Genomic DNA, 19,674 nt, shown 5'->3' with positions numbered 1-19,674 from the left:
GGTGAACCCCCGCTTTAAGTATGGACGTCGGGCCAGCATCGAATTTTCCGTCGATTACGTCGTTTGCGTAAGTCATTCGCGAATAGGGCTGTGCGTAATTTACGTTCACGTCGAAAGCATTGACTATTTGCGGGTTAATTTGGAGCATGCGCACTGGGATACATTCACGGACGGTGCATGCGTCGTTCGTAAAAAGCGTCATTTACGTGGGGTCACGATGATTTTACATAAAACACGCCCAAATCTTACACATTTGAATTAGGCGGGCTTACGCCGGCCAATTTACGCTACGCCGCCGCAACTTACGGAGCAAGTGCTTTGTGAATAATGCACTTGCCTATCAAAGTTGCGGAGGCGTGGTGTAAATACGATACGCTACGCCCGCACAGAGTTACGCGCTCCCTACCTGAATCTGGCCCATAATGTGTAAATCCATAGACAAAAATGGGCAGCACCCAAGAAGAGTGGAGTAGATCTCAAATTTTTACTGAGATCTCAATAGCAAAATTTAGCTCATGAAAAAAAAATTGAGGTTTTGGGGACACACGGGTCCCCTTTTTCTTTGGTCTATCACCTTGAGAAAGGGGACCTATCAGTCTCTGAATAGATTATGTATTTTAACGGCATGAGCCATGTTTTGCTCTTAGGATCCTATTAAAATTTTGAGATCTACTTCTCTAATGCCGCGTACAGACGATCAGAAATTCCGACAACAAATCTTCGATGGGAGCTTTTGGTCGAAAATTCCGACCGTGTCTAGGCTCCATCGGACATTTGCTGTCGGAATTTCGGACAACAAAAATTTGAGAGCTGGTTCTCAAATTTTCCGACAACAAAATCCGTTCTCGTAAATTCAGATTGTGTGTGGACAATTCCGACGCACAAAATTCCACGCATGCTCTGAATCAAGTACGATACGGAAGCGTTCGGTCCCCGCGGAAAACAAACGCAGTGACGTGCCGCGACAATGACGCGGCGACGTGCGCGACCCTGGAAGGTCAATGCTTCCACGCATGCGTCGAATCACTTCGACGCATGCGAGGGCTTTCGGCCGAGCGGACATGTCCGGTGAGTCGTACAGACGACCGAACATGTCCGACGGACAGGCTTCCAGCGGACATGTTGCTTAGCATGCTAAGAAACATTTGTCCGCTGGAAACCTGTCCGATCCGCCGGACATTTGTCCGCTAGGCCGTACACACGACCGAACATGTCTGCTGAAACTGGTCCGCGGACATGTTCGGTCGTGTGTACGAGATCTTAAATGTACTTTGTAATGTATACATCACCCAAAAGTTTCATACTTGCGAGTTTGAACTTAACTCACTTACCTGGGCACCATGGGTTAAAAATTAGATATAATTCCCCAACACTGCAGGAATTCTCCTCAGTTCCGTTAGAGGTCTCCAAAGTGAGGCTGTAGTGCCCAATGCGGGCATCAGGCGGGGAGCGGATGGAAAGAACAAGGGAGTCTCCTTCACTGCTGACCACTGCAGCACTCCATACTCCATCCTCCAGCGCATCGGAAACCTTGAAGTGAGCTTCTGTGCCAGATTCCTCGGATGGTTGGGGCCCTAGGGAACAGAAAATATTAATAAGTAAAGACAAGAAAATGTAACCACTTCCATACCAGGCCAATTCTGGCACTCCTCTCCTACATGTAAAAAATCATAATTTTTTTGCAAGAAAATTACTCAGGACCCCCAAACATTATATATTAGCAGACACCCTAGGGAAAAAAATGGCGGTCATTGCAACTTTTTATCTCGCACAGTATTTGCGCAATCATTTTTCAAGTGCCTTTTTTTTGAAAAAAAAAACAATTTCATGAATTAAAAAACAACAAAAGAGTAAAGTTAGCCCAATTTTTTTGTATAATGTGAAAGATGATGATACGCCGAGTAAATAGATACCTAACATGTCACGCTTTAAAATTGCACAAACTTATTAAATGGCGCCAAACTTTGGCACTTAAAAATCTCCATAGGAGGCGCCTAATTTTTTTTACCGGTTACCAGTTTAGAGTTAGAGGTCTAGTGCTAGAATTGTTGCTTGCGCTCTAACACACACGCCGAGACCTCACATGTGTGGTTTAAATGGTGTTTTTATATATGTGGGCGGGACTTAAATGTGTGTTCGCTTCTGAGTGCGAGCTACCAGGGACAGGGGCGTTTTAATTTTTTTATTTTACTTCATTTTTTTTTATTTTTGCACTTTTTTTTTTACAATTTAATTTTTTTTCATCACTTTTATTCCTATTACAAGGAATGTAAACATCCCTTGTAATAGGAATCTATAGTGTCAGGTCCTCTTTATGGAGAGATCTAAAAATCAATAAGACCCCACATCTCTCCTCCAGGCTGGAAAGCATGAGATTGGGAAAAAAAATCCCAGATCTCATGCCGACAGCATCAGTTTGGCCCAGGGGGTAGCTGTGTCAGTTTCATTCCAGGACAATGTATTGTCCTGGAATGAAGGTGCCCGGGACAGACCTGCAAAATGCGGTCACCCTACTCCTAACTGTGTACCTGATTATGGTGCAGAGTCAGATGGCGGGCAACCATTGTGGAAAAGTCGTGCCTCCTCCTCGTTCTGTTTATCTGATTATGGTGCACTGCAGAGTCAGATGGCAGGCGGCCATTCTTGAAAAGTCGCGCCTCCTCCTCGTTCTGTTCCGTGATAGGTGGAACACGCAGTTTCCCAGCAGACACTGGGCCGGATTCATGTAGATCTGCGGATCTTTAGATCCGCTAGATCTACCTGGTTTACGATCCGCCGGTGCAATTTAGCGAGGCTTAGTGCATGATTCACCAAGCACTTGCCTCGCAAACTGCACCGTCGGATCCTAACTCCCCCCGGCGGAATGCAAATTCCGCGGCTAGGGGGAGTGTACAATTTAAATCAGGCGCGTTCCCGCACCGATTTAACTGCGCATGCGCCGCCGTGAAAAAGCCCAGTGCGCATGCTCCAAATGACGTCGCTAGGACGTCATTGTTAGCGGCGGGTACGTCAATTGCGGCCATCGGGATTCCTTACGCAAACGACGTAAAAATGTTGAATCTTGGCGCGGGAACGGCGGCCATACTTAACATTAGCTACCCCTCATATTAACAGGGGTAGCTATCCGCCGGAAAAAGCCGAATGCAAACGACGTAGAAAAAGAGCGACGGGCGGGCGTACGGACATGAATCGGCGGTTTTCCTCATTTGCATATGCGACGTGTAAAAAATAGCGACGACACCTAGCGGCCGGCGGGAGATTACAGCCTAAGATTCGACTGGTGTAAGTCACTTACACCAGTCGGATCTAAGGGAGATCTATGCGGAACTTATGAACTTATGAATCAGTCGCATAGCTCCGACCGTCGGATCTCACAGATCCGACCGTCGGGTCTCACAGATACGACGGCGGATCAGGAGATCCGCCGGCGTATCTATTGATGAATCTGCCCCACTGTGTTTAGTGTTCCGCCTATCACGGACATTCTTTCATCCTCGGACAAGAGGATTAAGACGATTAAACCATGCCAATGGTGCAGCAGAAACATAGCACAATGAGGAAGGTTTGTGGTCCAGGATGATAGGACAGTCAAAATTAGAAGCAGTGCCCCCCCCCCCACGGTTGCGAAATGCCGGCTGCCTGCATAATGGAAGCAGTGTGGCTGCTTTATGGGGGAACTAGACTAATTTGCCTCTCAGTGTAGCGTCTTATGGGGGCGGACTGGGCTAACAGTGTAGCACAAGCCGGCAGGGACTCTTTCCGTGCTGCCCCCCTGCAAAGTGCTGCCCTACGCCTGGGCCTTGTTGGCCTAGGCCAGGATACAGTGTTGGGTAGGGTACCAGAAAAAGCAGTTTTACTTATCTGCTACCCTGTTTCCCAGACAGCTGGCACTCAAATCTTCCTCCCTATGCTCCAGATTGTGGAATGTCCTTTTGGTGTCCTCATGTTCAGTGCCAGACTGAGGGCTCTGCATTATACTTGATGATGTCGAAAGATCCACGACTGCAGGAACATGGGGAGAAAAGGCTGAGGACTGGACAAAAAATTAAATAAATAAATAAATATAAATATATATATATATATATATATATATATATATATATATATATATATATATATATTTGCTCTATAAAAAAAAAAAAGCGTAAATATATATATATATATATATATATATATATATATATATATATAATTTTTTTACGCTTTTTTTTTTATATAGCAAAAAAATAAAAAAAACTCAGAGGTGATCAAATACCACCAAAAGAAATCTCCATTTGTGGGAGAAAAAGGACATCAATTTTGTTTGGGAACCACGTCGCACGACCGCGCAATTGTGAGTTATAGCGAGGCAGTGCTGTATCGCAAAAAAAATGGCCTGGTCAGGAAGTGGGTAAATCCTTCCAGGGCTGAAATGGTTAAAGAAGGTCTAATGATCATGGTATATTTTTAGAATGAGGAACTGTTGAAATCACTAAAAACATGCAATTGAAAACTTTAATCTACATTCCTTTGAATGTTATTTCCCAAGACAGTTGCCCAACACACACTATCAGTCTCACCAATGGCGTCATTGGCAGAAATTAAAATAAAAAATAAACCATTCTGCACGTTATAGTATTATATATTAAAAGCATGAAATATTGTGAGTCACAGGTGGTGGGCTGCAGGGTGTTTAAGAAATTGCAGTAATTAGTTTTGTAGGATGTGTAAGGCAATTAAGAAATGGAACGATATAACATTAATTTTCTTGCTGCTACACAAATAAACAAATGAGCATCAATGATATGTGTAATCAGCATGTTCAAATTATCAATTATATTTTCCAGGCCCTCGGGGCTAGCTGAGGAGAGGAATATCAAGGGCTAAACTTGACTTTCTTTATTTTACATGCGGCCAGATCTGTTAAAAAATTTCCAATTTGAAACCAGTATTAGTAGCAGCAAATTTCATGGTAGATGAGCACCATTAAAGTATACATAAAGTCTAACAATCGACTTCTATTTGCTCCCTATTGGTCTCTTAACCTCCCTGGCGGTATGATTATTTCAGAAAAAAGGTGCTGAAAGCGGTACAATTATTTGCAAGGAAATTTGGCGTTTTATACTGTAGGCCTGCAATTCTTAGGAATGACTCACTTAAATCTGACCAAACAAGAGTCTAGTAGGCATCCCGGGTATGACATTTTTTTTAAAACAAAATTATAAATTATAATATAATAAATTATAACAAATAATAATATAATAAAAATAAAAATTATTCAATAATGTAATCAACTCAAAATCACTGAAATTTGCTCAGTTGCAGAATTGTCGCTGTCATTACTTTTATTTTTTTATGACGAATTTCCCCACAAATCGCTATCGCACAATTCTGCAAGTGATTATCATTTATTATCGCTGTTTTCTAGCTGCTCTAAAACCATTTTTGACATAAAGGGACACTTTTGGTTGCTATGGACAATCTACAGTTTGCAGGGAGAAAGAACAGTTTTTATTATATAAAAGAACATGTAGGACACTGGACAGACCACTAGGGACAAGGGGGGTGTGTATTTTTTACATACAGTACTGTAATCTATAAGATTACAGTATACTGTATGTATTGTGTTTGTTTACTTTTTTTAATTTGGCGCCGTTCTCCGCTCCCGTGCGTCGTAACGTCGCAGGGAACGGAGATCGGCGGCACACAGAGGCACTGTGTGAATCGAGCGAGGAGGTCCCGCTCGCTCACACAGCGCGGTGGCATCGCTGGATCCAGGGACAAGGTAAGTAACTTTGTCTGTGGCTGCAGCGAGGCGAGCCCGAGTCTGGCTTGGGGATACCGATAGCAGACAAAAAATCTCACCCCGAGTCAGACTCGGGAATACCGCTCAGAAGGTTGAGCATACCATTGAAAGTGTTTTCTGAAAATATGATCAAACCCCATATGCCCCGTCCACACGATTGGAAATTTCGACAGCAAAAGTCTGATGTGAGATTTTGAACGGAAATTCCGACCGTGTATGCTCCATCGCACTTTTGCTGTCGGAATTTCCGCCAGCAAAAGATTGAGAGATGGTTCTCAAATTTTCAGATGGAAAAAATTCCTATTGGAAAATCCGATCGTCTGTGGCAATTCCGACGCATGCCGAGAAGCATTAAACTTCATTTTCTCGGCTCGTCGTAGTGTTGTATGTCACCGCATTCTTGACGGTCGAAAGTTCAGAGAACTTTTGTTTGACCGTATGTATGCAGGCCAAGCTTGAGTGGAATTCCAACGGAAAATCCAATCGTGTGTATGGGGCATTAGAGAAAAGGAATTTTAAATAGAGCTCCGAACAAAGGATATTGACATTTGAAAATGCTTTGCTATCTTCTTACAGCCTTCTCCAGCTTTGTGAGAGTCAACTATTTTCAGTTTCAGTTTTCTAGACAACTGCTTAGAAGAACCCATGGTGCTGATTGTTGGGGCAAGGTCAGATGAGTCTGGGCATTTAAAACCTTTGAGATTGACATCACCTGGTCTTCCCAGACGATGATTGAGAACAATCCATGACACTGGCAGGTCTCAGCTTTGCAAAGGGGGCAGTGCATGCTATAAATTCTGCAGGGTGCCCAAACTTTTGCAGACACCATTTTTTTGTTTTCTGTAATTTTGAAAGTGTAAATCATTTAAATTAGATCTAACTTTTTTTGACATATTATAAGAATGTCTAATCTGTAATTTGATGCCTTTTGGAGATTTTTCCATCTTTCCTTGGCTTCGTTATGCACATTAATACAAATTTTTACCTGGGGTGCCCAAACTTTCGATCCCCACTGTATATGTTGAGGAACCCACAGTCATCAGATAAACGCCCGTACAAACAGAACGTATACAACCAACGTCTGCACACTGCTCCCCCTACGCGTTTCGTCACTAATCTTGTGACGAATAGCGTAGGGGTAGCGACGTGCCAACGTCACCGCGTTGTATACGTTCCGTTTGTACGGCCGTTCGTATTATTGTCCAGCCATATTTTTATTGCTATTTTGTATACGCAGACTCCTTTTTTACCTATGGCGACTTGTTTCGCTTCTTTCATCATGTATGGATTCGCTGATCGTGCCACAAACCAACTTCCTGATTGACTGCTGACTGCACCTTTGGTTTGATCTGACAACTGGAGGAAAAGGACCTGTATGGTTGTGGATTTACTTGCAAGTCACATTATTATCACCTCACTGTTGGGATTTGTTTACTTCCATTGGAGGAATGTGTTACCTTTTGGAGGACTCTTTTTGAGTTCATATTTCAGAATTTGGGACTTACTTTAGAGTAACACCGTTTTGTTTATTCATTCAATTAAGTTTTTGGGACTTACTTTAGAGTAACACCGCTTGTTAATTAGGTTAATGTATCACTGTAAAAAGTGCAGCTTATTATCTTTTTATATTAATTTTCATGTGCATCTCACTTAAGTTGCAGCTGTAGTTTATTTATTTCTTCCAGCGCAGTTTTCTTTTTGTATACATATGTTTTGAAGCACGGAATAAAAAACGTCAATGAAATTTGAAAAAGAACATTGATGAAAATCTGAGAACCCTTTCAGATACCTCCCAGTTATTGGTGTAAACATCTGGCACATGGGAGTCCGCTCCATAGGGCAAGGGGGGTCAATTGCCCCCCCCCCTGGAAGCATGGATGCATTCCACACACACACACCATATCTTATTAAAAAATATTATTTTTAATAATGTGGAATACTTTCTATGTAGAACCTGAAAAGTCCCAGTATATTCCTGATATTGTCACGAGTATAAAGAGACATACAGAATACAGCCCACCTCCAGGAAAGGGAAAAGTCCACCCTTGCACTGCTGGGGGGAAATTACCACTTTTATTTCCATGTTTCAGCCAGCCACACTGCTCTCCTCCTCAACCCAAAGCCTCAGCATCATTGCATACCATACAGGAACATTAACCCTGTATGGTACAATGAGGATGATAAACAACTACTGACATGGTTGCTGGAGGCTCTTGCTGGAGGCTCTAACGTGAGGAAGCAAAGCCCTGCTTCTACCAAGATGGCCACCTCAGCATTGAGACACAGTGAGGATCAAGGCATGGCAGGTCACGATTGGGGGAAAAGTTCAGCTGGGGGGGGGAGACCACAGGTAATAGTGTTTTTTTTTTTTTGGCACAGCATTCATAGTTCAGTTCCTCTAATAAGAAACAATAGTTTGGCACCATCACTATCAACATTTTTGCATCTGTATTTTTTCAGGCGTATTCATCATGCTCACAGACAGGATCTCCTGATTCATCACCCTGTTCCTGGCACGTCTCCCACATTCCAAGATTTCACCTATTCCATCCACCCAAGTGGGAGGATTGTATGGCCCGGGGGAAGAAATGCTCAGTTCTATAAATATAGCCAGTGTTAACATGTGACTAGCAGCCCTGGATTATCAGGTTAATCTTTCATTTTTCTGTATGCATATATTTTGAAAAAGCTTTAAATTACACTTTATTTATTACACTTTATTTATATAGTACCCAGAATGCCTCTCCAATAATCTGACTCTACCTGTCACCAAAATTAGCTAATGCCCTGTAGAAAAAATTAGAGGTACGCTAGTTGGATTTCACCATAGTAGAGGGAGTTCTGTGCGTCAAATTAGGTGTACTGTCATTAGATTTAAAGCTGGTGATAAGGCGCAGCGTCTCTCTGCTTCCTCTCATTGTGTTGTGACCTGAGATAAGAAAATGAAAAGCTGCGGACAGGAACCGCTCCCTATCCTCGTTCTGTGTACACAAACACTAAGACACATGTATACAGCTGGATCAATCAGTAACCACATTGGGATTATCCACAAATAACTAGAATTCCACCTCTGAGAATAAAGTAAAGGATTGCTGATACGTGCGAAAAGCAATCCGCGATCAGCGATCAGCGATGGATTTTTTTTTTTTTTTTTTTTTTTTTTTAGGTGCTTGATAGATGCTAAGGAGGCAATATGTCACCTCTTCACTGCCTGTTTTTACCCACAAAATGCCAGCCCACTGCACCGTAGCATTACTTGAATGGATCAGTTACCAAAAGCAACATACCGCTTTAATTTTTGCTGTGGCCATTAAGCAAGGAATGTGCACAGCCCTGAGCGGCTGCATGCCCTGGAGGTCAAGGGACAGTAAAATCAGGCGGTTGAGTCCCCTGGCCGCTCATGTGAACAAACCCTAAGAGATGAATGAAAATCCCTTTATTTTGCATACCTGGCAAACAAATGTAGCGCCCTGCTTCTGATGATCAGGCGCTGCTTTAAATTTAATGGGGGTCGGAGTTGTTATTTGGCTCAGACCAGAATGATTAAGGACAATTTAGCCTCTGTTCTAGCCATGGCTGTGCTGGGAGTATCCACCATTGATCGCCTGGGAGTGTTGATACCACCCCAGGCCAAGGGTGGCAGCAGCCAGGTCATGGTACATTGAGTGTCCCCCTCAGCAACGAATCAGTGGGAGTGGTCGCCCTGCTGTGCATGCTGGGGTACTTAAGGGACAGGCACCATTGGTGCGGGGTCCGTCCGTTCGTGCCTCGTGGCCCGCCTGGCCTGAGATGCATATTGTGAATCCTAACTCAGGGACCATGTTGGCCAGGGCTGTGGCTTCGTTTGGTGGGCCCAGTTGTCTGGCTGGGGCCTGTACTGCAGAGGTGATCCTGTGCTGTTCGTCCTGCGGGAGGAAGCCACTTGATGAAGGAAGCCAGGGGAAGACCTATCCTGGCAACGACCATGCAAGAGGGAGTAGGCCTGGAAACTTCATCTAAGGATGCACCGTACACCGAGAGGCCTGACAGTGTCGCCTGTCAGATCTAAAAGTTCTAGTGAAGCAAAACTAAAGAGATCCGGGTGCTGAATCCTGTGGCAGAGGAATCTGGACCAAAGTGTCTCATCAAGAAAGGAAGGTCTGGTGCAGAGACTGTACTTTATTTTGTGTGCCATCCCGGCTGCTAGGCCAGCGAGAGGGACCTATCTGGGTGAGCAACACCCACTCTGGCTAGAGTGGCAACGAGAACTGCTTGCTGGAAACAGGAGTGTTTCCTTATTTGTGACTGTGCACCTGAACCTACCTACCCTTCCACCCATCCAACTTCTTTTATACTAAAGTTCTCCTAAATAAACCCAAAGAGAAAAGAGGTACATTGTGTGTGGACACTGAAATTCTTTGGACTCTCCTTTCACCCTGGACAGCGAGAATATAGAGGTAACGTGCCACCCAAAATATACCCTGCAGCTCCTGCGGGGGTAGTGCTACACAAACGCATTGGCACGCTGGGATGGTTTTCCTATTGTCTTTCAAATCTACTTCTAAGGGCTCTTGGATGCAGCCATACATTAGGGCGTATAACCTTACAACAAGCTTGTGATTTTTTCATGTGGACGCTTCAGCATCAGTGCTGCCCCTCCATGAGTGCCACCTTAGACAGACAGCTCAATTTGCAGAAACGCATGCGGAACGGATCTGGAGGACGTTTTTGTGGTGTGAACGGGCACTAAAAGTACAACTCCGGACATATTTTAGCTTTGGGTAGAGAGGGAAAAGAATTGAATTTCTGGTAGATTTCTAATGCTGTCTGAGGCCTTGATGTAGAGATTTTTTTCTGTGCTTCCTATCCTGGTGACAACACAGTCATCTGGACAGCAATTGAGAGACAAATCTCCATTAAGGCCACAGACAGCTAGAAAAAGCTGATCAAATACCACCAAAAGAAAGCTCTATTTGTGGGAAAAAAAGGACGCCAACTTTGTTTGGGAGCCACGTTGCACGACCGAGCAATTGTCAGTTAAAGCGACGCAGTGCCGAATCGCAAAAACTGGCCGGGTCCTTTAGCTGTCTAAAGGTCCGGGTCTTAAGTGGTTAATGTGATCTGTGTCCTTCTTGAAGATATGTCTGTTTCCTGTACCATGATACATTTCACATATGGAAATCATAAAAAGTATAATACCTGTCTGAACAATGAGACTCAGCTGGTCCACTCCTTCTTCATATCCCCGGGGAGAAAATTGCAGCTTGATTTCAAAGGCCTGGCCCCTGCGGACAACCAGATTCTGACAACCAATATCTCCAGTGTGGTGATTGCGATTATTGGTGCCACAGTCCAGGTCACTGTTCTCCAGGTACAAAGCTAAAAGAGAAGAAGAATCATGTAAGTAAATACAAACATACTCCATAGCAGCATGAAGTATTCTATGCATGTAGCACCCTCCTAATATAGCATGATAGGTACATCTTGCTATAGGCTTTGATAGGCTTTATCTTAACGCCGGCGTATGTCTTACGTAAACGGCGTAACTAAATGCGACAGGCGCACGTACGTTCGTGAATCGGTGTATCTAGCTCATTTGCATATTCAACGCGGAAATCAACGGAAGCGCCACCTAGCGGCCAGCGTAAATATGCGACTTAGGCCGCTCGTATCTTGGCCAAATCTATGCGTAACTGATTCTATTAATCAGGCGCATAGATACGACGGTGGCCATTCGGACTTACGATGGCGTATCTGGAGATACGTCGTCGTAAGTCTTTAAGAATCTAGGCCTCAGTATATAAAATAGGCATAATAGACATTCTGGTTTTCCAGTAAGAAAAAATAAATTAAAAAAAAGACAAAAAGGATTTGTGGCACAGAGAGACTTTATTGCTCATGAAATATATACAACGTCCAAGCTGGACATGTTTGATTATCAATAAAAGCATTCTGTGCCGCAACCCTATTTGTGTTTTTCTATCCTGGGGATGGCCAGGTTGCATGAATAAGAACTGTAATCTAGATGGTGTCCACCCACAAATACTGTACATACTATATCTATATCTATATCAACACTATACACACACACAGTAAACAGTATATTAAAAGAAAATGCTGTATTTTATTTCAAAGTCATTGAATTAAAATGTATACTGTATAAGCCTTAACAGTTTCGATAGTTAGCTAAAATGAATTGAATATTACAATTTTTGGAATGCATAATGTCTGGAAATCTCTCAGGGGGATCTCAAATCGCTGGAATGCTAACTTCTTATTTAATGAGCAACTCCAGTCAGTGATTTATTAATGTTGCCAACTCTGCAATTGTCTTTAGGTCAGAAAGTTCACACAATTGGTCTTCAGCGTAATCTGTTAATCCTCCGGCAGCCCGAAATCCAGACAGCACTGGGAGTGTACACCTTGAAGACTGTGCTGGGTAACATCCTACATCCCCAATCACATTCAACCAGATTGTAATCTGATCGGTGGCTGGAAATAACTTCTTTGTACTGGCATTTATCTTACATCAGGCAGGAGCAGTCTACTTTCTCCACTGCAGGTGGCGCTGAACTGCAGCAGCATTGCAGAGGGAGAAGTACATGGTTCCTCTATGGTTCATTGGGTTACTGGGGAAGCTAGCTGACTGGATGCTGGCACCCCATGTGACTCTGGTGGCCTTCTTGGCGCTTCTGGAAGAATGGTCAAACATTCCCATAGACACACTCCTAAACCTTGTGGACAGCCTTCCCAGAAGAGTTGAAGCCGTTATGCAGTGAATTGAAAAAGTATTCAGAAGCCCCTTTTGTGATGGTGTGTGTGTGTGTGGGGGGGGGGGGGGGGCAGCATTAAAGAACCTGGCCTTGGGGTGGTAAAGGGAGTAAATCTGGGCCAGACAACAACCCTAAACATACAGCCAGAGCTACAATGGAATGTGTTTAGATCAAAGCACATTCATGTGTGAGAATGGCCCAGTCAAAGTCCAGACCTAAATCCAATTGAGAATCTGTGGCAAGACTTGAAAATTGCTGTTCACAGACGCTCTCCATCCAATCTGACAGAGCTGGAGCTATTTTGTAAAGAAGAATGGGCAGAAATGTCATTCTCTAGATGTGCAAAGCTGGTAGAGACTTAGACCCCTTTCACACTGGGGCGGTTTGCAGGTGCTATTGCGCTAAAAATAGCGCCTGCAAACTGCCCGAGGGCTTTCACACTGGAGCAGTGCACTAGCAGGACCGCTCTAAAAGTCCTGCTAGCAGCATCTTTGGAGCGGTGTGTTAACCGCTCATTCCCATTGAAATCAATGGGAAACCGCAGCTATACCGCTGGCAATGTGCCTCTGCCGGCTGTATTAAAAAAAATTGGGCCGCTAGCCGGGGTTAAAACCACACCGCTAGCGGCCGAATACCGCCACAATTCCAACGGTATAGCACCGCTAAAAATAGTGGTGCTATACCGCCACCGCACCTCCCGCCCCGGTGTGAAAGGGTCCTAGGAATGGGCTCAGGCGTGTTCGGAACTGCACGTGCAGAGTCCGCCAGGAAGTTGGCACTGCACAGCACTTATCACAAGCAGCGAGGCATTTTCCGGATGCGTGGCTGCGTGGCTGCAGAGATTGGGAAATGTCACTGCCTGTGATTAGCGCTGTGCAGTGCCGGCTTCCTGGCGGGTGTCTGCACGTGCGGTTGCGAACACACCTGAGCCCATTCTTAGTAGCGACATCCCCAAAAAGACTTGCAGCTGTAATTGCAGTGAAAGGAGGTTCTACAAAGTATTGACTCAGGGGGGCTGAATACAAATGCACTCCGCATTTTTTACATGATTGCAAAAAAAGTAAAAATTTGAAACCATTTCTCATTTTCCTTCCACATCACAATTAGAGCCGGTTCACACAGGGGAGACTCAATTCGCGCTCCGCTCTATTCAATAGAACCGTTCTAATAGGCGCGACTCAAGGCGCTCCGACTCAGGAAAAGGTTCTTGTACGACTTTGGGGGCGACTTTCATTGACTTGCCGAGTCGCCCCCAAAGACGTGTGAACTGGCTCTGATATGCCCCTTTGTTTTGGTCTATCACACAAAATCCCAATAAAATACATTTACCGTATTTATCGCCGTATACCGCGCACTTTTTTTCCCTGAAAATCAGGGTAAAATCGTGGGTGCGTGATATACGCCGATACCCGCGCTGAGTTTGAACCACTGCGCCGGCATATACAGAGCGCAGTACACTCGGGTATAGTCGGGCAGGCTCGGCTCCTCTCGCGGTCACGTCCTGTAGGTCCTTTACGCGAGAGGAGCCGAGCCTGCCCGACTATACCCGAGTGTACTGTGCCCGGTATATGCCGGCGCAGTGGTTCAAACTCAGCGCGGGAAGCGGGGAGGACACCACGATGGCCGCAGAAGGACGCCGGACCAGATGAGGCCGCCGATGGACGACGGGCAAGACACCGACGAGGGGCATCCAAACTGTAAGTAAGGGGTGCGTGCTATACGCCGGGGCGCGTTATAGCAAGCTAAATACAGTACGTTTTTGGTTGTCACATGACAAAATGTGGACAATTTCAAGGGGTATGAATACTTTTTGGGTATGAATACTTTTTGAAGGCACTGTATTTACTGACTTTATTCCAGTCCTCCCGGAAGTTTTGGGTCCCTCGGCGACCCCCCACCCGCTTGTTCCAGCCGGTTACATTCGCCTTTATATAAATTTAAAACAAATGAAAAACCCAACAGGGAGGGTGTCGGTTCCTCCTAATGAGCACAGCAGATGTGCGCAACTCGAGTGCAGAGATTTCCCCAATAGAGTCCCCGAGAAGCAGAAGAAACCGTCTGGCTGTTCCACTCTTCATCGTCTGCCAAAAGCTGACAGATCCGGTGTGTGTGGACTGACTGGCACTTTAAATATTGGATGCATGAACACAAAAATAGTTTTGTTAATGGGTCTGAGTGTAAGGAAGGGTTTGGTGTGGTGGGCACAGCTCCTGTACACACCCAGAACGTACACATACTGGCACGCCGGCGGTGGGATTAGTGAGTGTAATGCGAGTTTTCCAATATGTCATCGCTGGTCAGGAGAGCACAGTGCAGACACGGGACAACCTCTGCAGTCTACTCCTCATTACACCATGTACACTATGCCATTGTTCTTTCAGCAGCTTCAGCCTCTCCTCCTGTATCTGTCCTCTCCAGCTCTTTCCTGCCCTGCCTGATGTTAACCCTGTCCTTACCAGGGCTCAAGTCCTGCGGGAACGCGTGGGAACGGAGATCCTGCACTTTTTTCACAGCAGGAACTCAGTTCCCTTTGCAGGACTAGAGCAGCCGAGAGCAGCCGAGCGCCCGAGCCAATCCTTCACTAAGTGGCGATGCCCAGCTCGAGTTACTGTCAGGGGCAGGCGAACCTTAGTAATCCTTTATGTTACTGGCCACTTCCTGTATATGGATTCATCAGGTAGTGTGCGGGTGTTCTGTCACTTTCTCGATGCCGCATTGTCTCCTGGGGGGAGCTTTTGTCATTGTTCCCAGGAGACATTGCGGAAGTCTGCCGCGAGTTATCGCGGGATTTAGAAAGAACTTGCTTAAAAAAAAAACATGCAGTGTAGTAATTATGCATATGAGCGTATCATTTTTTTTTTGTGGGGGAGTGGATCTTGGGTGGGAGTTCCCACACTTTTTTCCCCAGGACTTGACCCCTGGTCCTTACCCATGCTCTTTAAAGCCTAATATTGCTTCCAGTTTAAAGCATACCTCCCAACTTTTTGAGATGGGAATGAGGGACACCTATTAGCAGAAGTATGCAGGCATAGGACACACCCCTTGCCACGCCCCTTAACCACTTAAAGCGGGGGTTCACCCTAAAAAAAAACAAAAAAAACTACCATGCAGCATACTAGCGCGAGCTACAGTATGCCTTTATTTTATTTTTTTGCGCCGTACTCACTGTTTAATCCCTTAGTTAAAGTGGAGGTTCCCCCTAAAAAAAAATTCTAACAATACATTCAGAAGACTGATTACACTGCGGGTATGCTGTTTTTTTTTTGTTTGTTTTTTCGTACATACCTCGTTATCGCCGTTTCATCCCTCGGTTTCCGGGTATGAGTCTTTCAAGTCTGGGCGTTCCTAGTAGATTGACGAACGTCGCTGCGCAGGTGCCGTATAGAGCCGACTCTATACGGCACCTGCGCAATGACGTTCGGCTTCTGTCGGAAAGTCGTGACGCGCAGTATGCGCCGGTCGGAGGAACGTCAATCAACTAGGAACGCCCAGTCCAGCAAGAATCATACCCGGAAGCCGAGGGATGAAACAGCGATAACAAGGTATGTACGAAAAAAAAAAAAAAAGATCAGCATACCAGCAGTGTAATCAGTCTTCTGAATGTATTGTTAGAATTTTTTTTTAGGGGGAACCTCCACTTTAAGTTTCAGGCGTTTCTATGCAGAGGGGAACATGATTGACGGCCGGCTATGGCGCGTCACGCTTCCCGAAAATAGCCGAAATAGGACTTGGCTCTTCACGGCGCCTGCGCAGTCAGCTCCTAGTCTGTGCGCAGGCGCCGTATAGCGCCGTGAAGAGCAGAGTCCTACTCCGGCTATTTTCGAGAAGCGTGACGCGCCGGCCGTCAATCATGTTCCCTCTGCATAGGAACGCCCATTCCCCGCGGGGAGTCTGAAACTTAACTAAGGGATTAGACTGTGAGTACGGCGCAAAAAAATAAAATAAAGGCATACTGTAGCTCACGCTAGTATGCTGGATGGCATGGTAGAAACTTGTTTTTTAGGGTGAACCACCGCTTTAAGGACCGCTGCACGACGATATACGTTGACAGAATGGCACGGCTGGGCACGTGGACGTACAGGTACGACCCCTTTAAGAGCCCAGTCGTGGGTCGCGAGCGTGCCGCCGGTGGCGCACTCGCGACCCGGTCCGAAGCTCCGTGACCGCGCCCGCGGGACCCGATCGCCGCCGGTGTCCCGCGTTCGGGTCACAGGAGCTGAAGAACAGGGAGAGGCGAGTGTAAACACACCTTCCCCGTTTTTCTCTGCGGCAGTGTCAGTGATCGTCTGTTCCCTGTCATAGGGAGCGACGATCAGTGATGTCACTTGTCCAGCCACGCCCCCTCACAGTAAGAAACACACATTAGATCACACTTAACCCCTACGGAATGGCACGGACAGGCACATGTACGTACCTGTACGTGCTCTGCTTGACGTGGGTAGGGGGTCCGATCGGGACCCCCCCCCCTGGTACATGCGGGTAAGCCTCGGGGAGCGATCCGGGACGACGGCGCGGCTATTCGTTTATAGCCGCCCCGTCGCGATCGCTCCCCGGCGCTGAAGAACAGGTAGAGCCGTGTCTAAACACGGCTTTCCCGTGCTTCACTATGGCGGCGCATTGATCGAGTGATCCCTTTTATAGGGAGACTCGATCGATGATGTCGGTCCTACAGCCACACCCCCCTACAGTTGAAAACACACACACAGTGAACCCTAAATGTTACAGCGCCCCCTGTGGTTAACTCCCAAACTGCAACTGTCATTTTCACAATAAACAATGCAATTTAAATGCATTTTTTGCTGTCAAAATGACAATGGTCCCAAAAATGTGTCAAAATTGTCCAAAGTGTCTGCCATAATGTCGCAGTCACGAAAAAAAAAAAAAAAAAAAAAAAAAATGCAATAAAACTATCCCCTATTTTGTAAACGCTATAAATTTTGCTTAAACCAACCGATAAACGATTATTGCGATTTTTTTTACCAAAAATAGGTAGAAGAATACGTATCGGCCTAAACTGAGGAAAAAAAAATGTATATATGTTTTTGGGGGATATTAATTATAGCAAAAAGTCAAAAATATTGAATTTTTTTCAAAATTGTCGCTCTATTTTTGTTTATAGCGCAAAAACGAAAAAAACGCAGATGTGATCAAATACCACCAAAAGGAAGCTCTATTTGTGGGGAAAAAAGGACGCCAATTTTGTTTGGGAGCCACGTCGCACGACCGCGCAATTGTCTGTTAAAGCGACGCAGTCCCGAACTGTAAAAACACCTTGGGTCTTTAGGCAGCATATTGGTCCGGTCCTTAAGTGGTTAATAAACGCTTATTGCGATTTTTTTTATCAAAAACAGGTAGAAGAATACGTATAGGCCTAAACTGAAGGAAAACATTTTTTTTTATATCTTTTTTGGGGATATCTATTATAGCAAAAAGTAAAAAATATTGTTTTTTTTTTTCAAAATTGTCGCTTTTTGTTTATAGCGCAAAAAATAAAAAAAACGCAGATGTGATCAAATACCACCAAAAGAAAGCTCTATTTGTGGGAAAAAAAGGACGCCAATTTTGTTTTGGAGCCACGTCGCACGACCACGCAATTGTCAGTTGAAGCGACGCAGTGCAGAATCGCAAAAAGGGGCCTGGTCCTTTACCTGCATAATGGTCCGGGGCTTAACCGGTTAACCACTTAAGGACCGCCTCCTGCAGATATACGTCGGCAGAATGGCATGGCTGGGCACATGCACGTACCTGTACGTCCTCTTTAAGTGCCCAGCCGTGGGTCGCGGGCACGCACCCGCGACCTGGTCCGAAACTGGAGTCCCGCGAACGGTCCCCAGAGCTGAAGAACGGGGAGAGCTGTGTGTAAACACAGCTTCCCCGTTCTTCACTGTGGCGCTGTCATTGATCGTGTGTTCCCTGATATAGGGAAACACGATCAATGACGTCACACGTCCAGCCCCGCCCCCCTACAGTTAGAAACACAGATGAGGTTACACTTAACCCCTTCAGCGCCCCCTAGTGGTTAACTCCCAAACTGCAATTGTCATTTTCATAGTAAACAATGCATTTGTTGCTGTGAAAATGACAATGGTCCCAAAAATGTGCTTTTGTTTAACCACTACTATTCCTTTATATTGGCTTTTGGAATTTACAAATGCAGCAATTTAGAATTTGGATGGAAGGTTTAGCTCTGGGAAACACTTTTTGATAGATAAAAAGTGCATTTTATATACAACTATATGGATCAGACCAAAATGAGGGACAAATGAGGAGGAATGAGGGACAGAGAGACATTGCTCCAAATCAGGGACAGTCCCTCGAAATCAGGGACAGTTGGGAGCTATGTTTAAAGGTTTAGGCCTGGTTCACACCTATGCATGTTGCAGTGCGTTTACAGAAACGCACTACAATCTGTTCAATATTAGTTTCTATTGGTCACGTTCACATTTATGCAGTTTCCACACATGTTTTTTTTTTTAAATGTGCAGGGACTTATTTACACATAGCACAGTGCATTTTGGCTCCATAGACTCCAACGGAATTGCATAAATGTGTGAAAGCAGTGGTCTCTCTGTAGAGTTCTTCTGACACACCTCCTGTTGCTTACTCAGAGCTAGTGCTCTCCAATCATGAGCTTTGCTGATAGCTTTCAAGTCTGACTTCATCCGGATGCAATGTTCACACTGTTCCGACACGCAAGCTGCATGACTTCTGATCCAATGTTGCCCTGCGACTTCCATGGGACTTCAATGAATGGGATCCGACTTCTAGTCCGGTATGCATCTTAAGGGGAAACCCCACACCAAAATAAAAAAAAAGTAAAACACGCCTGGGGGTCCCCTCTCCCAAGACCATACCAGACTGAAGGGTCTGATACGGATTTGAAGGGGAATCGCAACCCCAAAATAAAAATAAAACGTTTATACCAGAGCCTTATCCAAGCATGCAGCCTGGCAGGTCAGGAGGGGGGGGGGGGTGATGTCCCTGGATGGCCATGCCCCATAGCTATATAAGAAATTGCAGACCCTGGACCTGACATAACAGCGGGAGGCAGCGTCAGAGGAAGACCGGGTCGGCGGAGGGAGAAGAAGTGGAGTAGGGAGACACGGAGCAACGACGGGGACTACACTTTTTCGGGGT

At 45.3% G+C, this 19,674-nt stretch overlaps 1 protein-coding gene across 1 annotated transcript in view; it reads right to left on the bottom strand.

The window, feature by feature from the left end:
* The window catches only part of TGM2 (transglutaminase 2), an 80,216-nt gene that overhangs the window by 51,225 nt on the left and 9,317 nt on the right, over positions 1 to 19,674 (bottom strand). The window contains exons 2-3 of the mRNA XM_040330564.1: positions 10,964 to 11,143; positions 1,332 to 1,574 (exon numbers count right to left, since the gene is read on the bottom strand). Coding sequence (XP_040186498.1) covers positions 1,332 to 1,574; positions 10,964 to 11,143 — 423 coding nt within the window. The remainder of the gene's footprint in view (positions 1 to 1,331; positions 1,575 to 10,963; positions 11,144 to 19,674) is intronic.

The sequence above is a fragment of the Rana temporaria genome, chromosome 12 (assembly GCF_905171775.1).
Source record: "Rana temporaria chromosome 12, aRanTem1.1, whole genome shotgun sequence".
Classification (NCBI taxonomy): Eukaryota; Metazoa; Chordata; class Amphibia; order Anura; family Ranidae; genus Rana; species Rana temporaria.
This window is presented reverse-complemented; position numbering and strand designations above follow the sequence as displayed.